Source organism: Myxocyprinus asiaticus, chromosome 4 (genome assembly GCF_019703515.2).
Source record: "Myxocyprinus asiaticus isolate MX2 ecotype Aquarium Trade chromosome 4, UBuf_Myxa_2, whole genome shotgun sequence".
Taxonomy (NCBI): domain Eukaryota; kingdom Metazoa; phylum Chordata; class Actinopteri; order Cypriniformes; family Catostomidae; genus Myxocyprinus; species Myxocyprinus asiaticus.
Genome location: NC_059347.1, coordinates 17,365,246 through 17,381,300, shown reverse-complemented (window position 1 = coordinate 17,381,300; position 16,055 = coordinate 17,365,246). Strand labels below are relative to the sequence as shown.

General features: G+C 38.2%; 1 protein-coding gene across 2 annotated transcripts in view; it reads right to left on the bottom strand.

Moving 5' to 3' along the window:
* LOC127434931 (AP-1 complex subunit beta-1) overlaps positions 1–16,055 on the bottom strand; it is a 79,059-nt gene that overhangs the window by 39,416 nt on the left and 23,588 nt on the right. For both annotated transcript variants that reach the window (XM_051687985.1, XM_051687990.1), the window contains exons 15-20: positions 12,831–12,872; positions 12,465–12,611; positions 11,307–11,452; positions 7,813–7,942; positions 848–932; positions 570–656 (exon numbers count right to left, since the gene is read on the bottom strand). In XM_051687985.1, the coding sequence (XP_051543945.1) occupies positions 570–656; positions 848–932; positions 7,813–7,942; positions 11,307–11,452; positions 12,465–12,611; positions 12,831–12,872 (637 nt within the window). The remainder of the gene's footprint in view (positions 1–569; positions 657–847; positions 933–7,812; positions 7,943–11,306; positions 11,453–12,464; positions 12,612–12,830; positions 12,873–16,055) is intronic.

Sequence of the window (16,055 nt, the reverse complement as noted above, 5' to 3'; positions counted from 1 at the left end):
CCCTTTTAATAAAAGGACATTTTTAAGACCTGGATCAAATTTAATGAAATCTCAGGTGCAGTTTATTATTGTGCGTCAAAATCTCAATAATAACCACCTACAGTATATATATATATATATATATATATATATATATGCACAGTACTGTGCAAAAGTCTTAGGCACATAAGATGTTTCACACAAACATTTGTCTTAAGATAGTTATGTATATCTTCAGCTTTAGTGTGTCAATAGGAAATATAAATTTTAGACTCCCAAACATTGCTTTTGTAAATAGAATAGAACAGAAGAACAGGGAGCCTTACAACAGATAGCATGGCCCCCACAGACCCCCTACTGAACATCGAGTCAGTCTGGGATTAAATGAAGAGATAGAAGCAATTGTGACAGCCTAAACAGATAGAAGAACTGCGGCAAATTCTGAATCATGCAGCGCATGCAGAAAATATATTTCTTTAATTACAGTAAATCACAATTTAAAATTATATTTATGATATTTCAAACATTTTAAGAATTTTTAACTCGCAAGTCATGAGTCACATATGTTAATTAGGACTAGATAATCTCACCTGCATTTAAGTGGCAGTCTTTGATCTGGTATTGCAGTTCGTTCTCATTTGGAATGTCTTTCCATGTAGCCAAAAACACCTGACGCTCTGTTGAGGCAAAGCACAACCAGAAAACATTGAGGCTTTAGGTTACCATCTTTCTGATTGAAGTATTTTCAAACACAGCAACATTCAATCACTACACTCATTTATTAAACCCAAGCACAATCAAATCCTCACAGTGTGAAGCAATATGCTGTATTTAGAGGTTAGCATGCGTGCGTGTAAAGTGCTCGTACCCATTTTGCCATCTTCCACAAAGAAGATGCTAAGAGGAATCAACGTGCTGAAGTAGAACACATCAATATTGTTTTTCACAGCCACCTGCGATGAGAAGAGTTGAGTGGTTAGACTTTTAAAAACACTCCACAGTATTCCACTGTATCAGGGACTCTGCAGCCTGATCACATCTTGATACCATCTCTTTAATATATACAAAATGGAAAAAGTGCTTCCCACTTCGCAGAAATAACCAGTAAAAGAAACAATAATTCATTTTGGATAAATGCAAAATGAATACATGGAAATTAATAAATGTAGATCATAAAGCACGCACATCTTGAGCTTAATACAGGTAATAATAAATTCCACTTGAAATGTTGTTCGTGGCAAAACTGAAATTCAAGTATTTTAGAGAGTCAATGTGCCAGTTTTTGTGCATTTTCAAGATGTAAGTTATACGGTGATAAAGCATGCAATATACACAGTATGTATTCATGAAATCCAAGACCAGAGATGCATTTGTGACACATGTAAATCCCATGTGTAAATGTGTCTCGGCTGACCACTTGTGATCATATCATAAGAACATAATGTTATCATAATCAAGGAAACTCAGATGGTCTGTTTAAGAGCAATTTAACTGACAGATGTTTGAAATGGCACATACTGCATCTTCTGTCTGAGTTATCATGGCTGTTTGAGAGGGGATCTGGCCTGTGGCTCCTCTCACTGGCTCCGTCAAGAGCTGTGTTTAATGTGAGTGCTGTAACACTGTGGCAGGTGGACTTGGCAGGTGTCTTCGGGACAAGAGCCCCAGGATCCTTCATGACCCACTTACCACACCAGAGCAAAATTATTTTTTGATAAAGAACTCAGCTAAAGGCTGAAAATAGATGAACAAACAAAAGATAGTTCCTTAAATGTTGATGCAACAAGATTATGAATGTCTGATTTGAACAGACATATTCATTGAATCTGGATAAATCTGTAATTAAAGCTGATGTGTGTAATGTTTCGCCAAAATATTTTAAACACCGAAAATAATCATCCACATATTTAGAAAATATTTTTAAAATTGCAATTTAAAAATTCACCCAAAAATGACAGCCCCTTACTACCTGCGACTCCCAAAAAGATAATCAGTTGGTAGGAAAATTCCTTATTAAGGAATTCATGTACGGTCCGGAAGCATGAATAATTGTGTTTTTTAATGTGTTATTTTTAATATAAATCACACAAAATTTAACGTGTTACATCGACAGCCTTAATATATCCTTTTGTATTCTGCATAAAAAATGAATACGGGTTTGGAACAGCATGATGGTGAGTAAACGAAGACAGAATTTTCTTTTTTGGGTCAACTATTCCTTTAAATACACCAGTTTAATGTGCAGAGTCAACTGTAGGAAAGTCATTGGTATCCCCCCCACCCCGGCGTTCCTGGTGTTTCAAACATTGCTGTTTGTTAGTCAAATTCTGGCTCAACCAGTGGCATGAATTGGGGGGTTGTGAAACATGTTTAGAAGCAGTCATTATTTTTACTATTCTGTTTGTGCTTCTAGTGGCTCAGAAATTACACATTGCAGCTTTACAATATCCATCAGCACATATTCCAAATTCCTACGTAATCAGTGGGAATGTAATCTACTGCAGCTTCAACCACTTTAATTCTTAACTGAAGGACTGAATGATCTTTCATACCCTGAGCTGACTGTTGCGTCTGTTTTGTTATGAACTCTATTAGTCATGGCACATGGCGTAATATGCTGATGATGCTCCAATTAATGTCTTTGTATAAGCTTTTCTTGACTAATGCAGACAGAGCAGCCTTTTAGACAAGTGTTCACGCTGGGATGAACAAAGGTGAAGACCCTGCTGAATTCTAAACAGTAGAAATTTGATGAGCCACAGAGACCTTCTCTGATCAAACTCTTTTGAGCTTATGCTTTTTAGCACTTTTTTTGACTTGATCAAAGCAGTGCTTTTTTCTTTATATTTACAATTAAATGCTTGACTCAGCTCCCTTTTCAGTCATGAAGAAATAAAAGTAGCCCTTCAGAGGAAACATTACATCATGTCAGAACTAGGTGAGAAGAGTCAAGTAATATTTCCCTCTACATTGACAGCAAAAATGCAGTTTGACGTGACAAAACCACAGCCAATCAGAACATATTTGATGTTTAATATACAGCTATGTGAAGTAGACTTTTGGACTAATGAAATTCCACTGTGGGCTGGGCTACCGAGCAAGACATGGCAGAAACACAGCGCAACATTGACTGCCCACTTTTTCAGCAGCCTGGGTTCCGGCAATATTTTACCATTCTTTGAAAATCAGAGAAAAAAAAAAAACAAGGGTACAACAACTTTTATGAGAGAATGAACTACTCACCCCATGAAAATTCAGAAATTCAGCAAATTTTTGAAAGCACGATTGCTTCTACAGAAGCATATATATTATCGTTTAATGACCCTGGAAGTAGGTCTGTTACACTACATTCAGCAAACTTTCAAACATTTTCTCTATGGGTAAAATGAATATGATTTCATCTCCAGAACCCGATTGTTGTGCTCTATAAAGTAAACAGAATGTCTTGTCACACATCACTTGCTGAGGCTGGTTAAAGAAAATGTTCACCCCAAAATGAAAATTCTATCATAATTTTATCAAAACCCTCATCTTAAGATCATTCCAAGCCTGTATGACTTTCTTTTTTTTTTTGTGAAACACAAGATAAAATATTTTAATGAATCATCTGGTTCATCTTAGCAGTGAATAATGATTCACTTTCAAGCTTAAAAAGGATGCAAAGGTATCATAAAAGTACTCCACACATCTATTCCAAGTCTTCTGCAGGTATACAATATTTAAGTCAAGTTCAGTGAAAATCCTGAAATCCATTGCACGTTCATGAGCACCATTTACACATGGCTCGTGTGTTTACTTGAGAAATGAGTGAGTTGTGTAGCTCTAAAAACAACTGAATTCTCAAGTGAACAGGCAAGGTTCAAGCAAAGAGCTTCACTCATGCACTCTCACGCACTTGTGTCGGACGTCAAGATTTTCGCTAAATAATGAGTTAAAGGGATTGCTCACCCAAAAATGAAAATTCTCTCATTATTTACTCTTTTGGAGCAAAAAAGATCAATATTTAAGTATTTTTTAACAATAAACCATCACTTCCTGTATGCTTCACGAGAGGGTGGAGTTCAAGTGGTCTCTCGTGTTACGAATTCGCGTTGGCATGTTATGGACGTACTCTTACGTTTTTCTCTCGGTTGAGACATCCGTTGTGAGTAAACAAACAGATACAAATACAGATCTAAACCAAAACCAACAAAGCTTCTTTACAGCATTCCTCCTACTCAGTTTTAAACAGCGCTGCTTTTCCGGGTGTCACGTGTCAGTCCTCGCGTGTCTCACATGCCAACGTGATTACATCACACGTGCATACCACTGCTGACCAGAAGCTAAAAATTATTTAAATATTGATATTTTTCGCACCAAAAGTGATCGTCTTGCTTTTTAAGACATTAATTTAACTGCTGGAGTCGTATAGATGATGTTTATGCTGACTGTCTATTCTTTTTGAAGCTTCAAAAGTCAGATCAACATCCACTTGCATTTTAAGGACCTACTGAGCTAAGATATTTTTCTATTTTTCTTCAAATATGTTTCTGCTGAAGAAAGAAAGTCCAACACATCATGAGGGTGAGTAAACGATGAGAGAATTTTGATTTCTGGGTGAACTAACCCTTTAAATTTAATTTTTTTGCTCACCAAAACCTACCGTATGCTGGAAAACTTGAAATATGTACACAGCATAGGTCTAAAGTAAAATACAGCTACTTAACTACAATGCAGTCATTAAGTCTGGCTAATAATGGGGGACAAGGACAGGTCATAGTTTCCCTGCCGCTCTATGAAGCATTCAGTTGCTATTTACCCTGGTGACTCTTATTGTTGAGAAAGCTGAACCCATTAACACTGCAGTCATAAGCGCTCTACAGGCAGCACTGTTTATTACTGAAGAGCCACATGCTTGCTGCCCCACACAGAGACAACAATAAAGAAGACAGGACATCCTTATATAAGACGCCCTTATAAGAATAATGGCATCCATAAACTGGGGGCAAAAAAAAACAAGTGAACACCAGCAGGATGTTACAATGTTGCAATTCTGCTGGAAGCCCATCCAGAGATAAACAGAGTGAGAACTGACACTCTGTAGTAGAACTGATGGGGCAGGAACAATGTTGAAATGAATCACATGTAATCAGTGACAGGCCTGATTCGCATGGTGCCCTTGGCTAGAACAGACACATTCAGACACACCATCCACAACACTAACAAAATTACTTGTGTTAAAATCCTTTCATTATAGTACTACACTGCCCTAAAAAGGCAAAACACTGTAACTACCCCAACAGTGAAACTGAGAAAAATGGCTTTAAATGTACTTGGATTTAGTGTGGATTTTGTAGTTTCTGAAATTTTCACACACCGTTTTCTCTGAATCTAAACGTTGTTGAGCCAAACCAGTCCGTCAAATGACAGATCATTTCTGTCATAACTCAGTTTAGACAAAATCTGTAGTTACTGTATGATCTACTGTGTTGCCTTTACACAGCAGTATATACTAGTGGTCGACCGAGTTTTTCAATAGCCGGTGTCAATTCCCGATATCTAGTGTGCAGGATGGCCGACAGTCGATTTAAATGATGGTATTGATAATTTAACAGTAATTCAGATGCGCACACATTTTATACAATATTTATTCAAATTCACTTAAAGTTGAAATTTTTTTCTTTTTCTTTTGACAAATCAATTGGTAGATTTTGAAACTGACGCAAGGGAAAGTTAACACTTTTGTTAAATCAGCCAAATGATTTTTGGGGGCCTGGGTAGCTCAGCAAGTATTGACGCTGACTACCACCCCTGGAGTCGCGAGTTTGAATCCAGGGTGTACTGAATGACTCCAGCCAGGTCTCCTAAGCAACCAAATTGGCCCAATTGCTAGGGAGGGTAGAGTCACATGGGGTAACCTCCTCGTGGTCGCTATAATGTGGTTCTCGCTCTCGGTGGGGCGCGTGGTGAGTTGTGTGTGGATACCACGGAGAATAGTGTGAAGCCTCCACATGCGCTATGTCTCCACGGTTATGCGCTCAATAAGCCACGTGATAAGGTGCGCAGATTGACGGTCTCAGATGTGGAGGCAACTGAGATTTGTCCTCCGCCACCAAGAGGACATAGAGCGCATTGGGAATTGGGCATTCCAAATTGGGGAGAAAAGGGGAGAAAATCACACACACAAACACACACACACACAAAACATCAGCCAAATGAACATGGCCAAATGGCCAAATATCGGCCAATTAATTGACCTGCCCGATATATTGGTCTATAATTATTATATACCTATAGTTGTTTATTATTGCTGTTGTATTACTGTATACATTTAACATGCTATAAAAGAGAATAAAATTATCAACAAGTTGAAAATATTAAAGGGATAGTTCACCAAAAATTTAAATTCTCTCATTATTAACTCACCCTCATGATATCCCAGGTGTGCATGACTTTCTTTCTTCATCAGAACTCATTTGAAGAAAAATAGAAAAATATCTCAGCTCAGTAAGTCCTTAAAATGCAAGTTGATGGTGATTTCACTTTTGAAGCTCCAAAAATCACAGACAGTCATCATAAACGTCATCGATCCGTCTCCAGCGGTTAATGTCTTCTAAAGTGATACGATTGCTTTTGGTGTGAAAAAAGATCAATATTCAAGTTCTTTTTTAACTATAATCCAACGCTTCTGGTAAGCTTCACGAGAGGGCGGAGTTCAAGCCTAAACCAAAACCAACCAAGCTACTGTACAGCATTCCTCCTTCTCATTTGTAAACAGCACTGCTCTTCCAGCTGTGACGCACGTGCCTCAGTTCTCACGTGTTTCAAGTGCCAATGCGATTACGTCATGCATGCATACCACTGCAGAACGGTTGCATGATTTAGAGTTAAATATTTTTCGCACCAAAAGCGATCGTGTTGCTTTAGAAGGCATTCATTTAACAGCTGGTGTTGAATGGATGATGTTTATGCTGACTGTCTGTGATTTTTGAAGATTTAAAAGAGAAATTGCCATTCACTTGCATTTTAAGGACTTACTGAGCTGAGATATTTTTCTAATTTTCTTCAGTTGTGTTCTGCTGAAGAAAGAAAGTCATACACACCTGGGATATCATGAGGGTGAGTAAATAATGAGAGAATTTTCATTTTTTGGTGAACTATCCCTTTAAAGACAAGAAATGATGCACTTACATTAAAACTACAAATACAAGGTACATAAGGTACAGATGTGTGATTGTCACCATGAGTTGCAGTTGCTTATACAGTTACAACTATATGTCAGTGGATCGACAGTATATTAGAAGTTGGACACATATATTGGCAAATATTTTTTTGCAATATATATACTCCGATTCAGAGAAAACTGAGTGAGACTATTGATCTGGCTGGACAAATTATGAGCCTTTTTCCCTAGTTTCACTGTTAGTTACTGCTTTTTGGCTTTGTAGGGCAGTGCCAATATCGTCTACACCAGAATCCAGCACTGCATGTAATGATGATGATTCATAATGACATTTGTATCTGATTGATTAGCGGTATTAGTAGGCTGAACACTGCTGGCAAGAACTCATTATCAGGACAGTTTTAAAGGCATAACATTTTGCAACTGCAGTCCACAAAATGATCTCAGTCACTAATGAAGCATATGGGGACAACTGACTCAGATAATCAGACAGATAAACACACTTGCTCTGCAGGTTTGGATCCACACAGTCATAATGTCATTTAAACATTAACAGCACTTTTGCAAACGTGTCATTTCCTGTGAGATGTTGAATAGAGAGAGCAGACTTTAGGAGTGTGTGTGGGTGTTTTTGGGGGTGGGAAAGCACATGGCAAACAGCAGAAATGTACCTGTAGGTTGTTGAGTGGGTCCATTTTCATCACAGGCCCGATGGTGTTGAGAGGGAGAGAGATGTCGATGCTCTGACTGGGCATCAGTGGTGTGTGAATGGGGAGAGGTGTAGTGGGAATCATTCCAAAACTAGAGTAATAGTAAAGGCGCTTATGTCAACATGTGTTAGTAGCCTCTCACACAGGGTCCAAACGAACTTTTTGCCACAACTGCCAATGTTGGATTGAAAATTTACGAGCGATAATTATATATAGAATAATTTGAGAAGGAATTATTTAGGTAATATTGTATCATCATTGTATCATATTGTATCACCCTGATATATTATATTATAGTGAAAGGAATTATTTTACTGTTTAAATCCTTGTAAATTTGTGACAAACAGCACAGGTCATTGTGTCACTCGCACTACTAGTAAGCTAGTCTCTAACTCCCATCGCAATTTTAAACCTTTTTTTTGTGTGTGTGTAGTTGTCTTTAGTTTCAATAGAAATCAAGTCTGATGCTCGCAGTGTTTTTTTCATGCGAAAAAAGTGAGGCAAGCGAATCAAAGAGATACCAATGGTCTACCAAAGCAGGGGTTTACATACCTTTTTTGCTGCCAAGGACCCCCAAAAATGTTGATCTCCTCGTGTCTTCCTGAAGTACAAAGGCAGCTATACTATTTATGATTATGGATAAATAATAATTTACAATATATGATAAAAATAGTTAGCATGATTTAATAAAGACAACATGTTATTAAATTAAATAATTTATATAATTAAAAAATTTAATAATTGCCGGTTTTGTTTTTATTATTGTACTAAAGCCAAAACAAATTACTGAAATATTTTGAAACTATTGCACTATTGACGTTAGATGTATTTTTCCACAAAACTACATGCTGATATGTTTGTATTTCTTACTGTTTAAAATTAGGGCTGTCAATAGAATAAAATAAAATCTCATGGTTTCCAAGAAGTCTTCAGAAAGCAGAATTACACTGCAATAATGTAAAATCTGGTAAATGTTAACTATTTTACACTTTCATTTTTTCAAACTTTTTTTTCCTCTTTTCTTTTTTTTACACTGATATTTTTCATGGACCCTCTAGCACCCCCTGGGGCCCCCCAGTTTTGAAACCCTTGTACTAAAGAATGGTAACTGATGTGCATCTATTTTTTACCTCAACGCAAATTAACTTCCAGAAGTTTAGCTGGAAAGTCAAACGTTTTCCTTTTCTTCTTTTTTTTTCTTTCATTATTCCAGAAACTAATTTGGTGACACATTCCTGGCATGAGTGACTTGTGATGTAAGGAACAAAAATCACAAAACATTGGGTCTCTATGTTTTTGTGACTGGTGTTGTTTCACTAAGAGACTGACTAATGTACGATACAATTAATGACTTGTGCTGCTGGCAGAAAATATATAAGAGATAACTTCAAATACAACATCTATCTATCTATCTATATCTATACACACACACACACACTATATAGCCAAAAGTTTGTGGACACCATATGTGCTTAATGAACATTTGATTTCAAAACCTTAAGCATCAATTTCCCCCTTTGCTGTAATAACAGCTTCCACTCTTTTGGGAAGGCTTTCCACTACTGTATGTAGTAACATGGCTGCAGGTATTTGCTCTCACTCAGACACAACTATCAGTGAGGTCAGGAACTGATGTTGGTCGATGGGGCCTGACTTACAGTTGCTGTCCAGTTCACCCCAAAAATGATCAGTGGGGTTCAGGTCTGGGCTTTGTGCAGGCCAGTCAATTTCTTCCACGCCAGACACAGTAAACCATTTCTTTATGGACCTCACTTTGTTCACAGGGGCATTGTCATGCTGGAACAGAAAAGGGCTATCCCCAAACAGTTGCCACAAATTTGGAAGTACACAAAGCCCAAACCATTACATAAAGAAACATTAAGATTTTTCTTTACTGGATTTAATGGAGTAACCAAATTCGTTAATTAGAAGGGGGTGTCCACAAACTTTTGGCCATACAGTGTATGTGTAAATATATACATATATATATATATATATATATATATATATAAAATTAGGTTGTCTCGCTCCTTTTACCACATCCTGCACAAAGAATTTAGGCTTCTTGTTTGATAGCAGCCTCAAATTTGATAAACAAATTAATGCTGTGGCTAGATCAAGGTTCTTCCACTTGCGTCTTCTCTCTAAAGTAAAACCGTTTCTTTCTGAGAAAAACCTCCAAACAGTAATTCATGCTTTTATCACATCATGCTTGGATTACTGCAACACCCTCTATTTTGTGTAAATCAAGCTTCTATTTGTTATCTACAAATGGTCCAAAATGCTGCAGCCAGATTTCTGAAGGGCAGAGGTAAATATGATCACATTACTAATCTTAATGTCACTATACTGGCTGCCGGTCCGATTTAGAATTGATTTTACAATTCTTCTTTTTGTCTATAAATCACTGAACAACAAAGCGGCAATATATCTCTCTGATTTACTGCGCCCGCACATTCCACCTCGATCGCTTAGATCTGGGGACCAGGGAATTCTATCTGTTCCCCAGATCTAGACTGAAGCAAAGATGCGATTGAGCATTTGCCATAGCTGGCCCAAAGCTCTGAAACAGCCTGCCTGTATATATCAAAACTGCTCTGTCTCTTTCTGTTTTTAAAACTAGTCTTAAAACATATTTCTTCTCAGTGGCTTTTAATTCACTGTGAATCCATGTTGGATGTGCTGACCTTTGAGGTATTCCTGTTTTTGCTGTGTTCACTTTTATATTTCTGTTTTATTGACTCTGTATATGTATTGTACAGCACTTTGCTCAACCTTGGTTGTTTTTAAATGTGCTTTCTAAATAAACTTCAACTTTGATATATATATTATTATATATGAGGAAATAAAGTTTAATGGAAGGTAATAAACATATTTAAGGCTGTTTTGGGGCCTGGGTAGCTCAGAGAGTATTGACACTGACTACCACCCTGGAGTCGAGAGTTCGAATCCAGGGTGTGCTGAGTGACTCCAGCCAGGTCTCCTCAGCAACCAAATTGGCCCAGTTGCTAGGGAGGGTAGAGTCACATGGGGTAACCTCCTCGTGGTCATGATTAGTGGTTCTCGCTCTCAATGGGGCACGTGGAAAGTTGTGCGTGGATTGCAGTGAGTAGCATGAGCCTCCAGTGCTGTGAGTCTCCGCAGTGTCATGCACAACGAGCCACGTGATAAAATGTGTGGACTGACGGTCTCAGAAGCAGAGGCAACTGAGACTTGTCCTCCGCCACCTGGATTGAGGTGAGTAACCGTGCCACCACGAGGACCTACTAAGTAGTGGGAATTGGGCATTCCAAATTGGGGATAAAAAAAATGTTTAAATGAAAAAAAAAACGCTGGTAAATTTTCTCTCATTACCAGACATTGGCAAATGTGGCCAATACTTCATTTGGGACCCTAGTTTATGCACCAAAATAATTATTAGCACTCTTGTAATCTTCAGAAACACAAGTACAGACCTGTTCTTGTTGAACTGAATGGCAAAATCAGTCATGTGCTGCAGGGCTTTGTTGGTGAAGGACATGTCCATGTACATGTGGCCTTGACGCCGAGAGAAGGTTCCAGATATCTCCAGCCCTTTGGCCTTAACTGCTGGCAACCATACCTTCAAAAACCAAAGCATTGAACATTAATTCTCTCCCTCCTTTCACAGTCAGCCTACTTATTCAGAGTACAAGCTACAGTAACTATGAGGCTAACTAGAGTCATTCTAAATTGAAGGGTTTAGTGCTCACCCAAGCACTTTTGCTTGCAAGAACTGAGCTGGCATCCAAGATAAAAAAAAAATAAAAATACAATAGAAGGATTAGCACACATATGTAGGACGAGACACCCAGAATATACAAGAATCTGGGGTGTAGGACACTTCAACAAGGTCAATCATAAAGTATCTTGACAAGGAGTATTTGTGCTCTGTCCTACTCTACTGACCTACTCTCAATAGCGCTAATGAAGCTCTTTTTAATGATAATGCCTGACACTTTATTCTCCTGGGAGCTCTTCTTCATGCCTGTATTTATGCAGGTAATGTGATGGATGGAGAATGAGAACAGACTGAACATCCCTTCTCATAGTCATTAAAAAAAGGCCCTTCAATATCAATTAAGTGGCTGTTGGGGAGAAGGACTCAACAGTGAACTTAACAGTGAATTCTGAGATGTGTCAATGACTCTGTTTAAAAATATTCAAAAGTGCTGTTCACACCAAACAAGCGGTAGCATATGTCTGCGTTGTTTTTCGATGTAAACATGAGCTAGATGGACATCTCTGACTCTGGGATTGCCTTCTCCATAAAGAATGCAATCCTGCCTTGGAGTATCATAGAAGTACCACAAAGGTACCTCAAAATGCTTGTTTGGGTTAGGTTTGGTAACAGTGTTTCTGTATGAAGGAGTTCTATTGTGTGTGTGGATTGTAAAGTTACAATTAATTGAAATACCTTTTTTCTGTGATTCTCTTAATTTACATAATAAATAAGTAAATAAGTTTCACACTACAATGAGCCTGAACATGAGTTTCCCTTTCTACTTGCATCAGAATCAGTGTAGATTGTAAACAAAAACTAATCAGCGAACAGCTCTTCAGAAATCAGAGAGGATGTTTTGAGCAGTACTCACAGTTTTCTGTGCCACATAACCTCCTGTAGAAATGGCCATTCCTGATGACAACTCAAACAGGTCATTGAGTCCACTGCTGAGAGCAGCAGGTGTAGGAGACGGTGCAAATGTGTTGGGCACTGAGGATGGGATGAAGTTCTGGCCCACCTGTGTCACACATAGATCATAAGATCGAGTGTCATCACTCTACTGCACCAAGATTGTTTGGAACCCTTGAACCCCTGAGGGTGGTGCATACAAAAGAAAGGAACAAAGCAAAAGACAGACCAACACATAGCTTGGTGGCTACTCTATGCAGACTATTAATAACCTTTAGCGCACAGCATGCAGACAGACAGATACGTGCGGAGAGAGGAGCTCACTTACTGCAGGACTGCCCCCAACACCTCCTCCCAGATCTCCGCCGAGCTACAACAGAAAACACAAGACCCATATACAGGCCCAAAATCAACAGAGAGTCAGAGAGAGTTTTAAAAATGACAAGGCTCAAGCAATAGATTTGATTGCCTGTTTACCAAAGAAAGTGATGTCACAACACTTCTGTTCTCATTAGGGATTAACCCTCAATTTTGGACCCCAAACATTTACCCCAAAATATTATCTATGAAGCTCCCGTTTACTAATAAGGTAATAAGATGCGTTTTGGGTAATCTGTTTGAAATGGGACGCCGCTAAAGACAGGTGTAAACGTGGTCTAAAACTTTTTGAAATTTGTCCTCCAACCACATGCAGAGGTGGCCGAAAATGAATGCGACCATATTGGGCACATAGTTCGAAGATGTTCAAAGCGAAGCACCACCCACTCAACTGTCAATCAAGTGCTGCACTAAAACAAGATGGTTATGTTCGGTGTTAAAAGAAAATAACCGTCCAAGCGGAAATTTTTAAAAAGTCCATGCATATACATGAAGAATACTTCCCAGAATTTCTTAATTGTGTCTGATATTAACATTAGTGACACATACGAGGAGCATGCAGACCTGAAGCTCAGTTTATACAGATATTCCAGTAAAATTACAGAATTCTGCTCCAAGCGTCATGTTTGTGCTTAAAATAAATGCACATCTAATTGGGAGTGCTACACTTTTTTTTTCCCACTCATACTTTTTTGCATTTTAATATCATGCATTATCATCCGCTTGTGATCGCATCGTCCAAAACACATCTTAATACCAGGTGTAAACTGGGCTTACACACTCCCTGCTGTCCAATTCAGCTGCTGACTCAAGAGAAAGACAGAGCTGTGGGACTGACAGAGGTGCATGGCAGGAAGAAAAAGTTTGATGGCTTCCCATGTTCACAGGCAATTATTGGCTGTCAGCTGCCCATCATAGCTTATTTGTAATAGAATGTAAATATTTTGTGGGGGCCGGATTCACGAAAACATTTACAAATAAAATTCTTCTTAACTTCCATTTTCTCCTTTTTTATAACTTAAAAAAAAAAAAAGAGGCTACAATAGGCTTCTTATCCTCTTATGAAACCATCAACGTTTTTAGCTAGATACCTTCTCACGAACTTCCTTAAACTCATTGTAATTTTTTGGGTGAATCCTGCCCCAGATTACCTTTTGGAAGTAACATGTTATAATTCTGTAATTAAATGTATTTGAAGCACCACAGGACAATCGATGGGAAAAAAAAATCCAATTGGGAATTGATTGAATTCTAAAAAAAAAGTGGTCTCTATGTGGTATGTGGTTGGACTAGAGCAATATCTCCCAAACTGAGGTAGGCAAACAAAATTCTGAGATTTACTGTTCTTTTAATTAAAAATCCCAGTCTAAAGTAACATTCAAACGGAGTTCATGTGTGACGTAGCAAGTAAAATTTATACTTCGCTGTTTTACCAGACTCACACTTGTCAGTCATTCACAATTTCCGTTTTGTATTTTTTTTTAATTGCAGTTTGAAACAAAACTTGTATGTAAGGCGAGATGCATAGGGAGTTTTGATTCTGCATTTGCTCGCACCCTAGAGCCTCGTTTATTCATTGTTGCATTTTTTTGTCTTTCAGAAAATGAGTTTAACCTTGCTGACAGTATCAAATGTGCCATAAAAAAAGCACATTGAGCTGATATAAATACTTTCCCACAATGCTCGAAGTCGGCTGGCAATGCCGTACCTGCAGTGATGATGCTGCGCAATTCCTGACACATTTCCAGTAGGTACTCTTGCATACCGGCAGCTCTTATAAAGTGTTGGTACTGTATCCTGCTCCCGCGACACGATGAGGGGGGAGACTACAAGTTGTGCAGTTGTGTCATATCTAGCACACACATCTTATTAATCAATTTAAGCCATTTATTCAATATTATATGATGAATATAACGTACAAAACATGTAAAATATGTCTGATATAGGGGAGTTGTTTTACAAAGATAATTGTGTTAAATATACATATCCTCAAAATACCTTGTCTGAATGTTATCTTTAAGTTAGAGGGGGTACGCAAAAGGATGTTGAATGTTTAGAGGGGTAAGCCACTGTAAGAAATTTGGGAATGTCATTTCAGAAGGGGAGCAAGTGGTTTTAATTAAAAAAAAAAAAAAAAAAAAAAAGATTACAGAAACACATTATCTTCTGAATAACGTGCACCGATGAATCATGCACAATAAGACTCGGAATATATATTAACAAAAGTAAATAGGGTACATTTTGATTCCAGGTTGACTAAGGCTCTGTCGAAACTTCAATCCACATTCCTCTAAATGATTGTCCTTCACTTTTACCTTGATTCTCACACTGAGAAAATGAGCATGGTTAAACAACTTTAAAGCCTCACTCAAAGCATGACCACATGTTGAGACTGGCCTTAACTGTACAGTGCAATATTTTGGGTTTGGTGAAGTGGAAATTAAAAAAGCACTGTAAAAATTGTGGTAAACGAGCTAAAGAGGCCATGGAGACTGCAAGTTTTAAAATGCATCCCTCAGGCTGGTGAGATTGCCTTGCTTGTCTTTTTGAAATACTCTCCTGACCTTGAGTGGACAGACAGGCTCTGAATACTCTGCTCAATGTTTAACATTCCTCATCTCGGAACATTTCTCCTTGACAGTATTAAAAGCAAAGTGAAGAGACATGCCGAACACATAGGTATTTTATTGGAATGACTCATTTAGTCAGAACCAGTGTATTAACTGTTTTGAATATAAAGCTTTGTATTGTTGTTAAACTGTGAGTTGTCACATCTCAAAGGCTACGTTCACACAGGCAACTGAGACTTGTCCTCCTCCACCCAGATTGAGGTGAGTAACGTGCCACCACAAGGACCTAGTAAGTAGTGGGAATTGAGCATTCCAAAATTGGGGAGAAAAGGGGATAAATAATTTTTTTTTATAAAAGGAGACATTTACTTACATTTTCTATCGATCACGGTAGAAGTCATTCAAATATTGAAGAAATGATGGAGAAGAGTGTTACAACCTGCCAAATATCCAGATGCGTGGTGTAGTCAAGCGCACTTTCAGCATCTTAAGGCAATTTAGGTGTCTGGATCACAGTACTGGAGTGACAGATCACTAATGTGCCAGATCACTGTGGTCTGCTGCATACTCTGCTACAGAGTGTTCAGAACCAGCCCACGAGGTCA